Here is a 17,812-nt window from a genome sequence, read left to right as displayed (position 1 = left end):
GGGTAGAGGGAGGGGCAGGAAAATAAAAAGAATAAGCAGTCTAACCTCACAAACACTCAAAAAAAAAAACAAAAAAAAAAACAAAACAAAAAAACAAAAAACAAAAAACAAAAAAATATACTCGTCAATCAGGCAAACAACGATAAAACAATAGAGAGAGAAAAGAAGAAGAAGAGAGAGAAAAAAAAATGGATAGTGAAGGAAGATGAGGGAAAGGTGTATAAGGATTTAGAACAGGGGATTGGACATAGGATATTTAAGCAGGGTTAAATTTTGACAGAGGATAAAAAGAATAGGGAAGATCTAAAGCTGGAGTAGGGTAAGAGAAACAGGACAGCAAAAGGGAGAAAGTGGGGAAGATTGTTTAGCACAGAGGCAAATTGAGGTAGAGAAAAATGTTGCTAAAGGAACGATGAAAATAGAATGGAGAACATTAGTCCCAAAATAAAATAAAGACAAGATAAAATGACACTTTAAAAAATGGTAAAATGGTAGCGGTAATAATACTAGTTAAAAATAAAAATGTAGTAGCTGAAAGGGCAAAATCGGGTGATGGAGAAAAAAGAAAAATGAAAAAAAAATGTTTTCTTAGTTAAAAGGAGAAAAAGTAATTTAAAAAAATAAAAATAAAAATGTGCAGTAATGCAGGTGCTTCAGATCTTCTACTCTTCTTATTGGCACGCCGGGAATTCAGGAGAATGTTGACTTTCCCTCTGATACACTGTTCCTCCTTGTTGTAAGCCACAGTCCTTACTGCCTTATCTGTATTTACAGAGGAGTCAGTTCGTGGCTCTGCCTCTGGGTGGCAGTGTGTCTGGGTTGACCTCCGAGGCTATAAGTTCTCTCTGACCAGGAGCTGCCTATTGTACCTGAACCAGCTCCGCCCAGAGGTGGTTCCCCCAGCGCCACTCCCAGTTCTGTTTCCCAGGCTCCCCAAAAACAATCTTCCCCTACAAGCTCTGCTAGTGACCCCAACTGGGCACTCACATGCACTGGGCTCAACATTCAAACCCACAGAGGTAAGAGGAAGTGTGCGAACAAGAGCCTGGGAAGCTGCTGGAACTCGCAGGGTTCCACCCTCCAGAACCGCGCGGAGTGTCTGTGCGCGCCCAAGCCCCCGGCAAGAGGCACGGATTTTGGAGAGCGCGGATTTTGGCGGACGCAGATTTTCCCCTGCGCCCGCGCGCGCGCATTCCTCGCTCCAACCTGAACTGCGAACCGTACCTTCGAGGCAAGTCCAACCTTTCCGTGGAGGGGTGCAGGTCTCCCCTTGGCTCTTGCAGTCGCGCTGTTTGCGAATCGCTGCCTCCGGGTCAGTAGCCGCAGGGCTAGTAGCCGATCTCTGGATGCCGGTGAACGCTGCCTGAGATGGCGCGGTCCCGCCGCTGCGCTGGCGCCCAGAGGGAGGTTTCAGCCTCAATCTCCAACCATCCGCATTTTTTAGGAGTTTTCTGTCTTTCCTGGCTGCAGACTGTCTCTCAGCTGAACCTCCCCAGCTTGATCGGGCTGATTGTTACCCGTTTCAGCTGCTCGCCCCCATCTGGTCCGGGACAAAGCACCAACACGTCCGTCTAAGCCTCCGCCATTTTCTCCCCCTCCTGATCTGGTCTATACTTAAGGAAAAACAGGTGGCACCAAATTATTTGTGGGTTTGTACATAACACAAATCTATGTATTCTGTTAATGAGCTGTTAGGAAATGTCTGGTCATCAGGGAAAAGACGGGTGAACAGATGGGATGTAATGCACTATAAGACACTGCCCCCCTCCAGCCCCGATTGTGCACCGGTGCGGTCCCTCGACCTGGCCTGCGCCCTCTCGCAATCCAGGACCCCTCGGGGGATGTCAGAGAGCTGGTTTCGGCTGATCCCGCAGGCCAGGCGGAGGGACCCCACTGGTGCACGAATTTGTGCACCGGGCCTCTAGTTCATATATAACTTTTGACTCCCTCAAAACTTAATTATTAATAGCCTACTGTTGCCTGGAAGCCTTACCAATAACTTAAACAGTCAAGATATATTCTGTAAGTTATATGTGTTATATTGTATTCTTACAATAAAGCAAGAGAAAAGAAAATATCATTAAGAAAATCACAAAGAAGAAAGAATACATTTACAGCATTTATTGAAAAAAGTCCATGTACAAGTGCACCCACTCATTTCAAACCGGTGTTGTTCAAGGGTCAACTGTATGAGAGTTTCACATATGCTATTTTATTGAAGCTTACAAAAACCTTATGAGACAGGTACATCTACAATTCTACAAAGAAACAGGCACAGAGAGGTTACTTACAACCTCAAAATGGAGGACTTTTCTTGTATTTTCATAAAATTTTGTTTCCTTACAATTCCCTAATGAATTACAGAAATAAATGTGCTTTTATATCACCTGGACTCAGTTTCCTCATGAGTCCACAACTCAGAAATCCTTCTTGACTGCAAGAATATTCATAAAACTCTTATCAATACAATCCCACTCTTCAGCATCTCCCCAACACCCCGGCCCTTCTCCCACAGAGGTGTGCTCACAGAAAGCTGAATGGACAGCCCTGCTTTCCAAATGCTCACTAACAATGTGGTGATAGACAATGTGAACGCAGACATCAGCACAGTACTAAAGAAGAGGCCTAATTATAGCACTTCAGGGTATAACAGAAAATATCCAATTAAATCACTCTTTTGTGTGCAGTCTAGAATCAAGGCAAAACAAAGTGTAAGGGAAAGATGAAAAAATGGAATAGGAACAAAACCACAGACTAACTTAGTTTTCAAAGATATGATTTCAAATTTTTTGAATAACGAACTATGCTCTACTTGTAAAGTTGGGGAAATGATTTTGTTTTGCTACCATGTGCAATTTAGTCACAGGTGGAACAGTGAAAATATCACAGGACTGCCTGCTCTTTATAAACCACTTTCAAATACTGGATTGAGCTATCTTAACAACAGAATCAACACCTATTGAAAATTCTGCCTTAACTGAAATAAAACATTTAATGACAAAGGTGAAGTAATACATCATAAAACACTAAAAACATCTTTTTAATTTCCTACAGAGATATAAGTGAAACCCCTGGACAGCTAACATCTAAGCTATAACCAATTAAAAAAGAAATAAATGGCTCTTCAAATTTATATTTACATATACAAACTGAACATTAAAATACCTTCCTTTACCCAGTTCAAACGGCTACTTTTATATGACTTCAGAGGCTGACTGCATCCTTCACAAGAATGATACGGAAATATCCCATCGTAACAGATGCAAAATCCATCATTGTGTCACCCAGGTGCATACCACTGTTCATACACATCTATCATCAGACATTGATCTGCCTCACGCAATGCTGGTTTAAATTTAACTCTCGCAGGAGATGCATTACAAAATGCAGGTAGACATGCATCCAAATGGTTGACTCCATTTTTTAAATAAAGCCTTTTGTATATGCCATACATGTACTGTTCAAAAGCTAAGTCAATACTGTACCTGGTTATTTCTTCTTTAAGCTTACATGGATCTTCAGCATAGAATTTAATACCAAAATACAAAGTATATGGAGGTCCAGCTAAAATAAGAAATAGAAATTAATTAGATTTAACATAATAATTAGGCAAAGTAGTAGTGTAATATTATACAACTATTAAAAATTATATTTCCAAAAATATTTACAAGCAATTTACTAAATAAGGGGTTAATATCCAAAATATGAGGAACTCATAGAACTCAATAGCAAAAACAAAACAATAAATAAATGGGCAAAGCACCTAAATAGACATACAAATGGCCAACAGATACACAAAAAGGTGCTCAATATTGCTAATCAACAGGGAAATGCAAATCAAAACCACAATGAGGCATCCCCTTACACCTACAAGAATAGCTATTATCAAAAAGACAACTGTTGGTAGGAATGTAAAAAAATGTTAAAAAAAAAAAAAGACAAAAGTGTTGGTGAGAATGTAAATTGGTACAGCCATTATGGGAAATAGTATGGAAGTTCCTCAAGAAATTAAAAATAGAGCTACCATGTGATCCAGCAATCCCACTACTGGGTATTTATCCAAAAGAAATGAAAGACAGATCTCAAAGAGATATCTACATTCCCATGTTCATTGCAACATTAGTCACAATAGCTAAGATATGTAAGCAATCGAAGTGTCCATCAATGAAACAATAGATAAATAAAATGTGGTACACCCACACCCACACACAATGGAATATTATTCAGCCATAAAAAAGAAGGAAATACTCCAATTTGAGATAACATGAATGAAACTTGAGAATTATGTTAGGTGAAATAAGCCAGACACAACAAATACTACTTGATCTCACTTATATGTGGAATCTAAAATAGTCCCACACAATATAAAATAATATTGAATGTGAACTGTAACTGAAAACAAAATTTTAAAAAATTAAAAAATATATAAAATAAAATAGTCACATGCATAGATGCAGAGGGTAGAATGGTAGCTGCCAGAGGCTGGGGGATGGGGAATGAGAAGATGTTGGTCAAGAGTATGAAGTTTCAGTTATACTACATGAATGAGTTCTGGGAATCTAACATACAACCTGGTGATGTTAGTTATTGACAGTGTGTTGTATATTAGAAATATGCTAAGAGGATAAAATTTAAATTTTCTCACACATACTGGTAACTATAAAGATGTGATAAATAAGTTATTTAGCTTGATTATGCTAATCTTTTCACAATGTATGCATATATCTAAATATTAAGTTGTATACCTTAAATATATACAATTTTTATATGTCACAACTATCTCAATAAAGTTATTTAAAAATTATATTCACCAAGAATTTCTAAAGACAAAAGGAAATATAAAATGAAGTAAGACTTCAACTATGCAGGTATCTGTGTATGTATGGTCTATCCCAGTGGTCGGCAAACTCATTAGTCAACAGAGCCCAATATCAACAGTACAACGATTGAAATTTCTTTTGAGAGCCAAATTTTTTAAACTTAAACTATATAGGTAGGTACATTGTTATTAACTTAATTAGGGTACTCCTAAAGCTTAGGAAGAGCCACACTCAAGGGGCCAAAGAGCCGCATGTGGCTCACGAGCCACAGTTTGCCGACCATGGGTCTATCCTATATAATAAAAGGCTAATATGCAAATTGTCCCCTTGACCGGGAGTTTGACTGGGAATTCAACCAGGAGTTCGACCAGGGGGCGGGCCGGCTGGCCAACAACCCGAGGCCCCTCCCCCCAGTCAGCCTGGCCCGATTGGGGTGGGCCAGCCAGACCCCATCCATGGCCTCTAGTGTGTTCATAAACACAGAAGAAAAGGCAGGACCGAATACATTAGAATGTTACTAGCTCTTATCTCTGGTTAGTGAGGTTATGCACAATTTTTATTAATTTATTATTTGCCACATTTTCTATAACATACATGCATTTTCTTCATAATGGAGAAAGATTATTTATAAACAAAGTAAATGTTTTTAAAAACCATCCACCTATCACTATTGCAAAAAATATAAAAAAAAAATCTACAGAAAGCTGGAAACAACCTAAATGCAACTGTTTAAATGTGCAGAGGGAGGATGGGGAAAGGTCACTAATGTACATTTCTGATTGCAGAAATATGACCTCTTTTGTGGAAAAGAGAGTTATCTATTAAATTATTTTCCCCTAAAACACATAAAAAATTACTAACAGGGGCAAGCTTTCCCCACAGCTTTATTGAGGTAAAAGTGACAAATTAAATTGTAAGATACGTAAAGAGTGCAAGGGGATGCTTTGATATCCGTATACATTGTGAAAGGGTTTCCTCCATCAGGTGAACTAACACATCCGTCCCCTCTCGTATTAACCATTTTTCCCAATGAGAACATTTATTCTACCCTTAGCAAAATTGATCTGTTAGAAATATTTTACCATGTATACTCTTACCTTTTTAGAAAAAAAAATTATCAGTGAAACTATGTGGATTAGGGTCAACATATGTCTCATTCTTAAACTTTTCTGAATCTAAGAATGTGTTCTTACATATTTAAAAAGGCATTTCTCATCTCAATCACGTACCAGACACAAGAACTATATGCACAAATACCAAATATATATGAAACAAAGCCTGGAAACGTACCTACATGGGCCAACATAAAATAGTTAAACACTCATATTGTGGAAGAGGGCACAAGCCCCTTGGGTGCCAACCACAATATATTATGCTTTTCCTAGAAATATCTCCATTTCAGAGAGTATGAATCTAACCTGCACTCTCTGCAAGCTGCACACTTCACAGCGGTGTGTTAAGTAGATCTTATATTAAAACTGTTTTAAACAGATTTGCTACCTGGTGCACTGATTGGTGATCAGAGTTTCTAATTTCTTCTTCAACAAAAGCTCTCCCACACAGATAAAAAAGGTATAAAGTATGCACTTCAGTAAAAATACTCCCACCTACTCCTGTGACCCTCGGTCTTTGATAGTGTGCAGTAGACAGAAAGACTAGTAGACTAGTTTTTCTATTTTCATTGTGTCTTAGATTCAGAACTATAAGTCTCATGAGTAAATTAATTCAAAAACTTTAGAAGTTGGGGAAAGGAAATTAAATGGAACAAAGGTAATAAACCCACAATGCACTTTTAATATACAAACTACATCAGTATTTACTATTATTATGACCCACACATGCTATGCTTGTAGAACCCCACTGCCCTGTCCCTGGGACACAGAAGACAACCGAGACTACAGCCCCGCACCTCTCCCTCATCCGGGTAGGCACTCCTTATGCTAGAGCTTCTTTAAAAACTAAATTCTAAAAGAAACTTTGTTGTATTTTTTACCATTAGAGTTGATCCATATGTTTGATTTCTACGTTAACCACTGTGCTTCTGACAAGCACACCCCTCTCCCTGAATATAGATGTCAAGGAGGCACAGACTATTAAATATTAAATATTTAGAAGAGCCAGGAAGTCCACCCTCTGCTGATCCGTCTTTGTCAATCAAGCCCCGTGTTACTGAGCAGATGGGTCGGCCTGTGCCTGCAGGCCACTGGGGTTGGTATCTGGGGGCAGGAAGAGCACAGATGCTGCTGAGACTGTGCACAAAGAAGGCCTCGTCCCGAGTCCAGAGCTGCTTTTATCCTCTGGAACATGACAGATTACACCCTGATCAACCAGCCACTTCAAACGTGTTTGGTGATGAGCAGTGATGCAGAAGTTTGAAAAATACACAATTGGAAACATTTGGTTTGGGCTAATTTTCTTAAAGGACTTATAGGCCACTTACACATAAAATGGCGTGTGTTCTAAGTATAAGGCATCATTACCATTTGATTGCATTTGGCAAAGTACAAAAATGTTTCCTAAACATCTGATTCTCAACAGCCACCTGGTAATGTACGCAAGGCAGTTGAAGCTCCAAGGAGGTAAGTTCCTAAGATCACAGGGATCACAAACTAAGAATCAAGTTTGCTCCTGGAGTTCAGTGCTTTCTGGCCACTATTCCATACAGCCTCTCAGGGAAGAAATTATAATAACTATAGAATGAGCAAAATCTTTCATAAACATCACTGTTTTATAGATCAATCAAAGGCCATGGAAATGGGCATTTTTGGAGCAAGGCTATGTCTAAGACTGACTATAAAACTAGGTGCTAATGAAGCAAATTCCCAAGTTATTATGATCTTGAATCCATGTCTTTCCACAATCTACCTTTAAGAAACCCTTATGCAAAGTAAGTTAATATTGTTTCACTTTAGCAAAATATATAGAAGCCAGAAGCTGGGAATCCTCTAATCTACCTTTTAAAGACTAATTTCAAGACTTTTAATGGTAATAAAAAGTCCCCCAGCCCGACTGGAGTAACTAGTGGTTGAGCGTCAACCTATGAACCGAGAAGTCACAGTTCGATTCTGGGTCAGGGCACATGCCTGGGTTGCAGGCTTGATCCCCAGTGGGGTGCATACAGGAGGCAGCCAATCGATGATTCTCTCATCATTATGTTTTTCTTTCCCTCTCCCTTCTTCTCTGTGAAATCAATAAAAACATATATTTTTAAAAGTCCTCCATTAACACAGAGATTAATAAATCAAGACTTGCCCATGAGAATCCTGGTGACTAGCAAGTGTTCTGTCATTTTTGTCGCTATTCCTTCTGACTGATAGGTAACACATCTACTGAAGATGTGAGAGCCATTCTCCTCCATTAATTATCAAACTATCTCATGAGATAAAAAATAAAGATTATGTATTCTTCAGTTAAATAATCTTTCTTCAATGGTAATATCAATGTTTTATTCTTTTTTAAATGTATTTTTATTGATTTCAGAGAGGAAGGGAGAGGGGGAGAGGGAGAGGGAGAGGGAGAGGGAGAGGGAGAGGGAGAGGGAGAGGGAGAGGGAGGGAGAGAGAGAAAGAAACATCAATGATGAGTGAGAATCATTGATCGGCTGCCTCCTGCACGCCCCCTATTGGGGATCGAGCCTGCAACCTGGGCATGTGCCCTTGACTGGAATCGAACCTGGGACCCTTCAGTCTGCAAGAGGATACTCTATCCACTGAACCAAACCGACTAGGCTAGGGTAAAGGCACTTCTTAATTACAGACTCGGCAAAGTGAATGGTATGACAAAAACTACTCTAACTCAAGACACGCAAGCGCTTTAAAAGGTCAGATATCCACCTTTTTCCAAATCAGAGCCTCTCTGCCTTTTCTATTTTAAGGTGAAAATTGAAAGACAAGCAACTAGAAAATTAACTAAAGTCATCAGCAGGAATACACCAAGCAAAATTCAATACTAAGATCCTCTCAGTCTTTATCAACTGGAATTTCATCAGTGTTTGCAGAGACCCAGCAATAAACACACACCCATTTCCAGATTCTGGCACCTAAGAACTCGTACTCATCCCCGCAGTACTGGAGCCTATTCTGTACCCAACTAACCATGGGCATGATATCATTCTCAAGGCATCTCTTAACCAGGTTAAAATTAAATACCTACTAAAAAAAATAAAAATAAATTAAATACCTACTGTTGATCAGTTCTTTGTGTTCAGCAAGGGTTTTTGCAGGATCCAGCCAATACTGTGTGAGGAATAAAAGGGTAATTATAAGAATTAGTTGCTTTTCATTAGCCTTTACTTCAAAAACATTTGAAAAGTGTTATTTTAAGTGACATTTAAATAATAAGGAAAGCATTTAATTTGTCATATACAAACATACATAAGAACTTTCTGTGGCTACAACATTAAAAGAAAACGATGTCACTGTTCAGAGAGCAGCAGAGAGGAGAAACAGTACCTCTGGGTTCTTAGTTGCATTCTAGCGCTGACTGCAATATCAAGATTTTGGTGAATGTGTCTTACTGCTTTGGATGGCAAAACAATGGCCATAGGGAATGCCGCCCAAGTCTCTTTCCAAAATCTCCATCACAGCCCCACCTACAGTTAGGTATGTCTCCCTCTAAGACGTCCTCACCCTCTTCACTTCCAGTCCCATCTCTGACAGGTGTTGCTGCTAGATGGAAGAAAGAAAGCTAGCAAATAAAATCAAATCCTGCTGAAGTGTCCAGCAGAGGTGGCTCAGCGCAGTGGCTGAGGGTCTGCGTCCCAGGGCCGACCCAGTTGGATTCTGCCCTGGCTCTCCCCTCATCATCACCGTGGCACTAGGAACAAGGCACTGGACCGTCTCCGAACCTTCCTCATAGGCTTGCTGTGAGGATTAAATAAGTTAATTCATGGACAGTCTTCAGAATAGTCCCTGTTTCATACTAAGTTTGCAACACATGCTAGTGGTGATGATGATGATGATGATGATGTGAAGGTGTGAGGTCATTCTTAATTACTGCCTTTAACCAGCCTATGGTACTTGCTTATTAATTCAAATTAATCTTTAATGAACAGAATCTTAGACAGTGATGGGAGAATTTTTGGCCTAGGCCTCACACTTGTGAAATAAAATCACTGAAAGAACAAGAACACACCTTCAGCCCCATCTCTCCACCTGCGGGAAGAGCAAGCAGACGCACAGAGGAGGGGACATCTGGGTTCCCCTAGAAATACACACTGGGGGGACTCTCCTCGCTATCCTTGCCAAATACTGGAATCCCGAGGGCCTAGCTAACCAGTTTCCATTTTCTTATGCTTCTGAATGAATAAGGGTCAATTCTCACAGCAGGGAGGTAGGAGCCGGTCCACCCTAAGCCACTGCATTCACAGCACTTGTGTTCACCTGTTGAAAACATCCCCACTCCCCCGACACTCCTGGGTCAGGAATCAAGGGTCAAAAAGGAATCCAGAAGAACCCTCCTGCCCAAGTCCCCCTTCCCTGCCCTCTGCTTGCCCTGCTATATAACAGTAGCAGTAATTATAAATATGAATTATAACTTCTTGTGCAATCCCCGTACCTTTTATTCCTAATTTCATTTAATATAATAATAATAATTACTCATACTAAATACGTGTCATAATCATTTTATTATAATATTTTATTACAGGACTAAACTGTACTCATATATATGTATAATCTCCACTATTTGCACTCACAGAGCAGTTTAAGTTTTTCAACATTTTTAAAAGTAACATATCTATACAGCAACTTATCATGCAATGTTTAATATTCTGCTTCTTATCATTTCTCAATTGTTGAAAGTCTAAAATCACTCACTTTTAAAATAAATTTTAAAAAGATATTTGAAGTAGAGGCTATAATTAATGAATTGCTTTTGGAGCCCACAGTGACAAAAATGTGGCTCTAGTGTTAAAATAATCATTCATATGGAAACACTGATTCATACAAGTAGAGAAAATCAACCCAAATGTTAAGCTGTGTGTTGGACACAGAGCAGAATCGTTCCTCTAAGTACATAAAGCTATGAACACTTCTCATGAAATGGAAACAATAGGTGGGTTGGCTATTTCTTGCCACTGATGTTAAATAGAAAGGTTTGACTACCCCTGGATTTTTCAAAGGAGATGAAAACACACACAACTAACCACTTTTAAACACTTGCCTTCAGTGCCATGAGAAATAAATTTCTGTTGTTGAAAAAAATAAAATAAACAATTGCATTAGACTTCTATTGCTGCCGTAGCAAAGTAGGCTTACAGCAATACCCATTTATGAGCTCCAAGTTCTGAGATAAGGTGATTTCTCACAAGACCAAAATCAGGCTGTCAGCTGGCTGGGGTCCCAGAGGGTTATTTGGTGAGGACACCCTATCCATAAGAGCACTTCAGGGAGGGGACTTGTAGTTGAGCCCTTGGCTCTCCATTTCCCCGCTCGTGTCAAGGATGCATAATGTTAAGCCTTTCCCCACACACCTGAGGACTTGGTGAGCGCTTGGGGCTAGAAAGAGGGAAGGGAAGGGGCCTCTGGTCCGACTACTCCGTCTGATCTCACCTTGAAACTGGTAAGAACAGAAATTGGACGAAAGCTTCTCATCTCCCCTTCTAACATCATCATCCCAAGAAAACACATTTTACAGATTTCTAAAACCAATTTTTTCTTTTTTGCCTCCAAAATTTTTTTCGATCATTAAAAAGCCAGGTAAATAAAACAGAAAGGAAACTTAACCAATTGTAACAGAAAAGACTGTTTAACCTACTAAAAATGTTCATATTACTGATAAGCTATACACTTTAAAAATAAATCCCTTTCCTTGAGAGCAAACTTATTTGTGAGATGAAACGTATAATGAAGGTTCTGAGATGAGTTAGAAATTACAATTTTGAAGCAAAAAAAAGGTCAAAACTCAGTAAAAGATGTTTGATCAGCTCACTGCACATTAGATATGCTGAGCATCAACTCAGCGCTCATCCTGCACAAATCTCATTTGATCCCAATGAAAACCCAGGGTTACAGAGGTCAGACGATGATAAATGCTCCAGAACATAACTAATACACATAAGCCACCAGGTTTCATAAGCTAACATCTTAACATGTAAAACCCACTTACGCTCAACAACGAGAAAGAAATGACCTTGAAACCAAAGCAGCCATACTAGGACCACATTTGTCACTGCTCATTATCAACAAGCAATCAAACATAGCACATCTTGTCACCACGAAACACATCAGGCAGTTATTCTACAACCAATGAGAAAAAAGAGCACAAGAATTTGCCAATGAACATAGTATCCCAATTTTAACAACTACATCCAGAATATGCACCTACGTCCAGAATGGATGTCAGGTCTCAAATTGTATATCATTTATTCATTTAACATTTCCGGAATACCCACTATTGTGCTCTCTGTATGTTATGTCAGACTTTGTCCTGGGTGGTGTGGGAAAATAAAGATGACTGAGACCTAGACCTAACCTTGAGGCACCCAAACCTAGCAGGAGACAGGGACACAGAATTACAATCCAATGCTGTAGTGAGATAATAACACGTATAAAATGAGTGCTTAGGAGATAAAATTATGTACAAAGAAAATTACCTCTGCAGGGTGAGTGTAGGAAGGTGTCACTGAAGAGGGAACCTTTGAACAGTGTGTTTATAAATAAAAACTTTCCCAAAGTACAGAAATGGAGGAAAACAGAGCCTTAAATTTTTATACAAATTATGTCTACCAGCTCAACTGCACTTAACGGAAATGGGTTCATTTCTAACTGACAACACAGAATGCAATACTGCAGGTCCTGAATAGTTAAGTGCTGTCCTGAAATTAGTGCTGCCAATGGCTAACAAATACTCAGCTAAGAAATCAGTGTTCATGCAGGACTTCCAGAAAGAGAAGTGGTCCATTCGGTCCTTCTGTCTGTCCTGGGCAGTGGGAAAGGCAGTAGCAGAGAGCTGAGCACAATTTACTGTGCACTAGGCTACAGAATGGCTTCTCTGAACTGCACTTTGGTATGAAGCCATTATACCCACAGAACCAGAAAATGGTCCTATCCTCTTTAACAGGATACTGAGATGCTTTTCAGGGACAACAGACCAAAACCACAAGGCATGAAGCTGACACATGCTCAGAGAACTGACCTCCAGCTGCGTCCAGAACCAGGCTTGTGCCCTCCCTGCCACACAGAACCAAAGAACCAGGACATAATGGGAACTTGAGCACGAGAACCCTTTAGAAGCAGAGGGTCCATGGTCCAAGGTCCTCCAATGAAAACTTGCCCCACCAGCACTTCTGCACACCTGTTCCCCTAACTCCTTACAAACTCTCCTGGAACTCTGGATCAGGGAGTTCAGGTTTTTGTTTTTTTTCCTTTTCTTTTTCATTTTTCTAAACCTAACCCTAAAGGAGTTCAGGCTTTTAAGCAGTAGATTCCCATTCTCCTGGATGGCACTATCTACACTAATAAAAGAGATACATGCAAATTGGTGTCACTCCGCTACGCCCACCAGCCAATCAGGATAAGTATGCAAATTAACCCAACAAAGATAGTGGTTAATTTGCATATGCAGGTGCAGAGCAAAGACTGAAGGCTCCGCCCGAGCGAAGACTGAAGACGACTGAAGACTGAAGAGGCTTGGCTTCTCCGCTGCGGTCGGAGCTGAGAAGCCTCCAGGCTTGGCTTCTCCGCTGCGGCCAGAGTGAAGGCCTGGGTCCCGGGTGCCGGAAGAAAACCAGTGCCGGCAGCCAGGGGAAGGAAGGCCTATTGCACAAATCTCTTCGTGCAATGGGCTTCTAGCTCATCAATAGAATAATCAATCTTTCTCCACTGCAATTCTCAGTATTTTAGAGTTTGGCTCTGCTAGCTCCAGGTGGACAAATTCTTTCTGTTCTATGACACAGTCTTGCCTACCCAGGCAGTCAGAAGGAAAGAGAGCCCTATCTCTCCTATTCTTTCTCAACATTCAATCTCTCAATCACTCTTCCCCTTCCCTTTCCTCCTTGCTCTCTCTACAATCTCAAATTTATATCCAGCTAGACTGGATCCTGTTTTGTAGGAAGATAACATAACAATGAACAGACACAGCCCTTCTCTCTCATCCTGATTTCTACAGTGGGTTTCCTAACACAGGAGAACGTTAACAGACCCCAATCCCGATACCCAATCACTGAAAAGTCCAGATGACAGCTCTCCTGGCTCAGATGCCTTGTGAGGGTACAAGAGGCCAACAAGTAGGTGGTCTTATCTCTTCAGTCATGTCAGTCTTAATGGCATTTATGTAATCGGGGAGAATGACAGATGGGCACAAGTTCCTTCTTTTTCTCTGACAGTCTTGGCTAAACGCCCTGAGCGTGTTTCATTCACTGTGGCTAATAATGTCTCAATTTCATCAATATCCTAGGTAACAGGACAGAATTAGATCTTAAAACTCTAACAATGTCCAGTAAATCAATAACCTAACCTTCAAAATTTCAGGGGCCAACTTTTCATTTGACAACTGTTCTTTTGCTGTCTCCTAGAGTTCTAATAGTAGAATGAGCCCTAAAATGTTTTAGTAGAGCAAAGACAGCATGGAATAATAAAAGCTTTGCTGCATCTTTTTAAAAAATATATATTTTTATTGATTTCAGAGAGAAAGGGAGAGGGAGAGAGAGAGAGAGAAACATAAATGATGAGAGAGGATCATGTATTGGCTGCCTCCTACACGCCCCCCACTGGGGATCGAGCCCACAACCTGGGCATGTGCCCTGACCAGGAATCGAACCGTGACCTCCTGGTTCATAGGTCGACGCTCAAGCACTGAGCCACACTGGCCGGGCCTTTGCTGCATCTTATTTCACACAGGTTATAATGATAATTTTCCTTTGGAGAATTTAAGAATACTACAATGATATTTCCTATCGATCAAAAAAAGGCTTTACATACACACCCAGCTTTTGTCACTATAACAAAACAACCCTTTGATCTAAGGGAGCGTAAAGAGGGATGACCATCTATAAGGAACAATGGAGCCATTCCTAGGGAGTTCTAGGACTCAACATAATTTGCACATATGTTCCAAGAAACCCAGGGCTGTGGTGACAGCTATTTGTGCTTTTCCCGGTGCCCCTGTAGACAGATCTCAGGCCCTCTAAGTATCATTAACAGGATGTGGTTTTAATTTGCTCCTTGGTATGAATCACAGAAGCTTTGGGATCTCAGGTAAAGTCACCATCACAGAGCCCTAACAGCAGGAATGAAAACAAGGACCTGTCATTGCACCATCTACAGTGAAGCGGGGTGGGGAATTGTAATCAGGCCTCCATTTCAACAAAACTGGATTCCATTGAATCACTGTAGGACCATCTGGCTCCTTATGAATTATCACTGGCCCCAGTTCTCACCCAGGGACCCTGGCCCCACTCTAAGAGTTATAGGGATAATAATAACAATAGCTAACAGTTATTAACTGCTCATTTTATTTACTCCTTTAACTCTCTTAAAAAGCCTAATGAAGTGGGAACTACTATAATTACCATTTTACAAGGGAGAAAACGGAAACCTGAGGTATTGAAACAACTTGCAGGAAAGTACAGAACAGCAGATCCAAGGATGAGGAACCCCCTGCATGTTAATCTCAGGCCAAGCCACCCTCTAGAGTACTGTCTGAATAGGAATGCATAACCTCAATTTCAAGATTCTTACATACAACCACCAGCTCCTCTTTTCTCAGCTCACTCCTTTCTCATATTCTGATTCCAGCAGGACATGAAATTCCAGGATCCTACTCTCTTTTCACAGTTCCTCCTTCCTGCTCCCTGCAAGCCCTCACTTCCTCTCTATTCATTATAGTCATTCACTGGCGGATTACCTTGCACAATCTTCCCTCTACAACCACTGGGAAAAACATACCAACTCTCTGCCCTCTCAGGCCAGCACCAGAGAAGCTGACAGGAACTGGAGACTCAAACTACATAGCCATAGATGGGCTCCATTTAAATGCGTTATCAGTAACCCAAGGGGACCCAGAATCCCACCACACTTCATTCTTGCACTTGTCTGGGTGACTCCTTCCCCGTTTCTCACCCTTAGCTGATGATCTTGATAATGTCTCTGAGAAAACTGAAGCCATCAGAAGAGAACATGCATGCCTTCTCACTAAATCTACCGACCTCTCTGTATCTGGGCTGAGGTCCTGTCTTCTCTATTTCTATGGACAAACTGTCCATGCTCCACTTAAGCTCATCCCTTATCTATTCAGAAACAGCTCCAACAAATTCCCGCTCTCCTTCCAGCACCAAAGTTTTCCTTTCTGTAGAATCATTCCTAGGAGAATACAAGACTTTATTTCTCCCATATTCAAAAAAATAAAAACACCTTTTAACCCCTATATCTTCTTATTTCACTTCTATACTCTGGGGTATATAAAACCATTGTTTCATACTATGTCTGTTCTCCTCCCTCTTAAACACTTTAGAACCCTCTCCAGTATCTTGCAGTGACGCCCACAGTGGCTAAATCTAATGACAGATGCAGAGTCTTCACCCACTTTCTTGAAACGCATTTGTCACCAGTTTCTAGAACATCTGGCTTCTACTTACACCTCACTGGCCACACCTTCACAATCTCCTTTGCTGGCTGCTCATTATCTCCCTAACCAGGAAAGGCCAGATTACCCTAAACTCACACCTTACATCAAAACTTGAAATGCCACTCATACAACTCCCAAATGCACAGCCAGATCAGAACTGTCCCCTGAATCCAACTGCCTACGTGACAGCTCCATTTAAGTGCCTATTAGAACTCAAACTTTGTACATTCAAAAGAGAAATGATGATTCTACTCCCTCCTAGAGAAACCTGTTCTCCTGCAGTCTTCCCCATCTCAGTAAATGGATAACACTCTTCCATTGGCGCCAGTCAAAACCTCTTTATCATCTATCTCTTCCATCCACCTGCAAGTCCTGCTGGCTCTATGCTAGAAATAGAAACAGAAATAGAAACAGAATTCTCACCACGTCCAGGTCCAAGAAGCCATCACCATTCACCTGGATTGCTTTTTTTTTTTTTTAAAGTGAATCATTGTTTCAGAAAGCACGTCTGGCAGTTTGGGCCTACACTTTTGGCCCCCATAAGGCTGGGGACCAAGAACAAACTACTTCGAGCCACTGCCAGGCCGCCCACTGACAAGCAGAACTCGGGGTGTTAACAGTACAAAGAGTGACAAAACTGAAGTGATGGCTTTCTCTCACAAGCTTTGAAAAACAGAGGTCCAGGCTATAAAAGTCTAGAAGCATCGCTCACCTGGATTTCTTAAACAACTCCTTTAATGGTATCCCTGCTTCTACCTTAGTAGTTGGAGGGATTCTTTAAAGCGTAGGTCAAATCAGTTTACTCTCCTGTTCAACATCCTCCAGTGTTTCCCTCCTTACTAAAAGTAAAACCCCAAGTCCCTATGATGGTCTACAAGGCCCTACACAATCTGGCCCCACTCCCTTCATTCTCCACTATGCATTTTAGGAAGGAGACAGCAGAGAGGACCTCGAGAAGACTGTTTGTGGAAGCCTCAGGGCCTCCAGGAGGCGGAGGGGAGGGCCTACTGGAAAGCAAAGAGAAACCTGTTAAGAGGAGGAAGAAAGAGGACCTTATGGGAAGGCAGATATTTAGCAATGCTGCTGCGTGCGGCAACATGGAAAATAAAAGAGATACCTAATGAAGTGGATGATCCAGATAAGATTGCAGGCAGACTGTTGAAAGTGCAGACTGGCTTCTTTGCTGCCTATAATGAAATGCAAGAGGAGAGAGATAAGCTTTAAAAAAGAAGAAGAAGAAGAAAAACTGCTAAATATAAATGCCAGGACTTACTGGGCTTGAAATAGAGGTTTCTCATCCCTAGACTTATCAGAAGGCAAATGGTGCTACCATTAAGAAGTGACTTCTGGGCAAAGACTGAATAAAGGGTGCTCAGGAAAACATGACGGTAAATGTAAAACTATTACATCCTCAAAAAAGATCTACT

The 17,812-nt window shown here is 40.8% G+C and overlaps 1 protein-coding gene across 7 annotated transcripts in view; it reads right to left on the bottom strand.

The window, feature by feature from the left end:
• Window positions 1-17,812, bottom strand: part of EPB41L4A (erythrocyte membrane protein band 4.1 like 4A) — a 208,258-nt gene that overhangs the window by 91,415 nt on the left and 99,031 nt on the right. For all 7 annotated transcript variants that reach the window (XM_023748602.1, XM_023748722.1, XM_023748695.1 and 4 more), the window contains exons 4-5: window positions 9,004-9,055; window positions 3,486-3,564 (exon numbers count right to left, since the gene is read on the bottom strand). In XM_023748602.1, the coding sequence (XP_023604370.1) occupies window positions 3,486-3,564; window positions 9,004-9,055 (131 nt within the window). The remainder of the gene's footprint in view (window positions 1-3,485; window positions 3,565-9,003; window positions 9,056-17,812) is intronic.

Source organism: Myotis lucifugus, unplaced genomic scaffold (genome assembly GCF_000147115.1).
Source record: "Myotis lucifugus unplaced genomic scaffold, Myoluc2.0 scaffold_0, whole genome shotgun sequence".
Lineage (NCBI taxonomy): Eukaryota > Metazoa > Chordata > Mammalia > Chiroptera > Vespertilionidae > Myotis > Myotis lucifugus.
The sequence above is the reverse complement of the archived record's forward strand: the minus strand, read 5'-3'. Positions and strand labels throughout refer to the sequence as shown.